The 3,765-nt window shown below is 32.6% G+C and overlaps 1 protein-coding gene across 1 annotated transcript; it reads left to right on the top strand.

Moving 5' to 3' along the window:
* The first annotated feature begins 954 nt into the window (after positions 1-954).
* On the top strand, positions 955-2,526 carry LOC142627237 (zinc finger protein 5). The gene has a single exon (XM_075801054.1). It carries the CDS (start codon positions 1,578-1,580, stop codon positions 2,352-2,354), a length of 777 nt encoding a protein of 258 aa, XP_075657169.1. The 5' UTR covers positions 955-1,577; the 3' UTR covers positions 2,355-2,526.
* Positions 2,527-3,765: the final 1,239 nt, after the last annotated feature.

Genomic DNA, 3,765 nt, shown 5'->3' with positions numbered 1-3,765 from the left:
CTTTGGGATTCCATAAAATAAGAAAATTTGTGGGAAATGTCAGAAGAGAAGCAAATTAGAGTGGATAGGAACATGTGTTTAGGGGTGGTTTATGGTAGGGGCCACCATATGATCCTCTTTATCAATCGGTGGATTAATGAATGAAATTATAGCTGAAATCAATCATTCAAACCAACCAACCAACCCACCAAGCCACCAAAAATCCAATCTCACCTCTTATTATAGCTAGCCTCATTTTTATTTCACATGTTAGGATAGTGAAATGCTTGATGACAGCATGCCTCCTTAGAATTCTTCCTCCAAAGCAAGAAAAAGTTAATTTGAATACACTGGAAAAAGCAAGAAAAAGGAGTGGGAATTGATTAACATGAGATATTCTATTGGAAGAAGTCCACCATTTGGAAGATCTTAGGAGAGACAATGGAATAACAACACAATCCAATAGTTTGTAACATTGTCCCCAAACCCACAAAAAAGTGGGACCAACTAGAACAACTGTCCATTACAAATGCTTTGCTTAATTATACAAAAATATTAGTTGATGACTTGATTCACCTGAAAAAATATGCTTTTTGGGTATAAATTATAGGCTTTGCCTGCTCTAAGAAGATATGCCCAGATCTCATTGAAGACCCTTATTAGTATATATGCTTACATCATTGCCCACTTTCTTATATTCCTTTGTTAGCTAGCAACTAATCTCAGTTACTATTCTAAGAGCATTTTTCAAACATGGTCAAGATAGACATGTTTAATTTGGGCTTTATATTTTTAATTAAGTATACCTAAAGGGATAATTACAAAGGAAGCTTCATCAAGTGCTGATTATTCACATTTTCTACAGAACTTTGAATTTTATAGGATTTTATTTGGAGCTGTAGACTGTAGTAGATGGGACTTGGCACCCACATTTATAATTTTTAAGTAGTTATCTGTATATTATATGATTAGGCTTTAATAGAGGGCAATACATGAATCCACTGACTTATTGATTTGTAAAGTTAAAAAAATGAAAAATCATAGATATGCATTGAAGTACAGTGAGAATTTTGTTGCAAAGTTGGAGCCCCTTCCTTCCAGGTGATTGCATCCCCCTTTTTTCTTTGACTTTTTGGTATTAATATAATACTTTAGCAATCTTTTAAAGCATGGAATATTTGTTTTAAATGTCCAAGTGGTAGCATAATTGCATGTCTTGAATTATTTTAAGTGCTTATAGACCATGGAATTACTTGTTAATTGAACACACTGAATCCTCTTTGATAGGTAAAGTTGAAGTGTATATACAAGAAGAAGAAGAAGAACAAAGAGTTTTTTTTATTATTTTTTTTATACCAATATTGCATGAGACGGCTTCTCTGATCTGACTTTTCTTTTCTTTTATATTTCATTTTTATTGACTCTTGGTTATGCTTGTGCCATTCATGATGATTATTATTATATATTAAATCTAAACTTGAGATGCAATGCATCGTTGGAAACCATAGAGGTTACTATAAAAGGAAGAGAAGCCAAACAACTAATCGGTGCATCAGTACTACAAATATCGTTTTTAATCTTTTCTAGTTTTGAGTGTGATGGCAAAGGTTGAGTCCAATACTAACTCTAATCATTTCCAATCTCCCACACGGGATAGAGAAAATGGCTATTCTGCTAGTTCTAATGCAGAGAAGAAGCTCAAATTATTTGGGGTTGAGTTAACACCTAGTAAGAATGATGAGAGCAACATGAAAGGCTCAGCAGAAGGAGATGAAAGTGCAAACTCATCAACAACAACAGTTTCATCGGAAAGAGATAAGAAACTATCCAAGGAAAGGAGCTTAATTGGGGGCCTTGATGACAAGAAGTTCGAGTGCCAATATTGTCTCAAGGAGTTTGCGAACTCACAAGCATTGGGTGGTCACCAAAATGCCCATAAGAAGGAGAGGATGAAGAAGAAAAGGTTGCAGCTTCAAGCAAGGAAAGCCAGCCTCAACTGCTACCTTCAACCTTACAGCCAAGCCTTTGCTAATTCTAATGGCAACAGTACTGTTCCTTGGTTTTACAGTCCCTCCTCAGAGTTCAGAGTCTACGATGAGTCTCAGATTTGTTTCAATAATCCCTTTGATCAAGATGCTCATGTTAATGGCTCTCAGTTATCAAAGTTGTATGCTGTACCTGCTCAAGTCTCTTTCCAACAAGATCCATGTAGCTTCACTTTAACACATAGTGATAGGTCCAGAGAGAATAGGCCTAATAATATCTTTAAGCCTTCAGCCTTGCCTGCTTCTAAGCAAAGCTATAAATCTTTGGATTTACAGTTAGGCATGAACATGCAAGCAAATATACGAAGCTCCTCTAGAAGTGGTAGGTAGAAAATATGTAATTATATAGGTGATTAAACACAGTGCCATGTATCTTCTCCAGTGGCTTGAAATCTTTAGACTTTCAAGAACTGGAAATTCATTTGAAAATTTTAATGATGTGTGCGTGGCTGGTATTGTCAACAGCAACTTTCAATCACAAAATAGAAAATTTTTGTTCACAGATATATTATTAATTTTATTATCCTGCCAAAGTGCCAAAGAAACGTTGTCATGAATATCAAAACCAAGTCATTCGAATTGGTCCAGGTTTGGAACAAAGTGGGTGAGATCGTTAAAACCAAGCCTTGAAGCCTGGAAGATCTGACATTTTCTTTGTTTTAATTGCGCACGACTTGTAAATTTATACGCACTGTATACATTTGTGAATTGATCAAGAAAAGTGTTACACTGGTCTATAAACAAAACCCATATGATTGGAGGATAGCCCAGCAAAGCTACTGTTTCTTTCCTTCTTTTTATATTTTCATGGCCATGTGTTTCTTAACTAGTCTTACATAAGTTGCATCATTATGCACGTCGTGTCTTCAATCTTATTATTATTATTATTATTATTATTATTATTATTTATTACCAAAAATAAAAAAAAGGAAACTTATTAATCAAGTTTAACTAACTTAAATTGTTAAAACGCATAATGCATGCCAGCATTTCTGCAGTCTGAAAAGAATAGTCTTTTGCTTGAGATATTAACCAGCCAATTGGTTTTCCTTTTTCCTTTTTTTTTTTTTGGGTGCTTTGGTTTTACGAAATATAATAAATATGGTGGGTAGTCCACGTGTTATGAAGCATTTATTTAATGGAAATGGTCAAATTCAAACTAGCAGGAAAAAAATAGAGGAAAAACTTGGCAGGATGATATTGAATCCTTTAAACTATTTTCAGTTTAAGGTCCTATTAGGTTTCTCGTGCTATAGAAAACCAAGTCTCAAACCGTCCACTTCCACATATATAATTAAGAAAATCTTAAATCCTCAAAAAAAAATCTTAAATTTATTATCAATGTGTTATTTTATTTATAAAAACACGTATGTATTGAATGTGACAAATATAATAAATGTCACTTCAATAACATAATAATTAATTATTAGAATTGTTTTTTTTTAACAATAACTGAAAATTTAGTTTAAAAGACTTATATTCAAGGAGATGTTAATAAATGTCTTAAGGGCATTGGTTTAAGAACCATTTTTAGATACATTTTATTCGAAATTGATAAAATAATTTTTTTTACAGCATTTTATATTTCTCATGAAATTAGTGTTAAAATTTTTTTAATTTGATTTATCAACAATTGCCTTAAGAGTATTCGTTAAAATGATTCATATAATAATAGGAAAATTATGTTTTCTCATTTACTATTTATGTACAATTTAAGTCATAAACTAAATAAATGTGAATA

This window comes from Castanea sativa, chromosome 3 (genome assembly GCF_040712315.1).
Source record: "Castanea sativa cultivar Marrone di Chiusa Pesio chromosome 3, ASM4071231v1".
Taxonomy (NCBI): domain Eukaryota; kingdom Viridiplantae; phylum Streptophyta; class Magnoliopsida; order Fagales; family Fagaceae; genus Castanea; species Castanea sativa.
The sequence above is the reverse complement of the archived record's forward strand: the minus strand, read 5'-3'. Positions and strand labels throughout refer to the sequence as shown.

Excerpts from the sequence above, each read along its gene's own strand:
- LOC142627237 (XM_075801054.1), top strand. The coding sequence starts at position 1,578 with ATGGCAAAGGTTGAGTCCAATACTAACTCTAATCATTTCCAATCTCCC.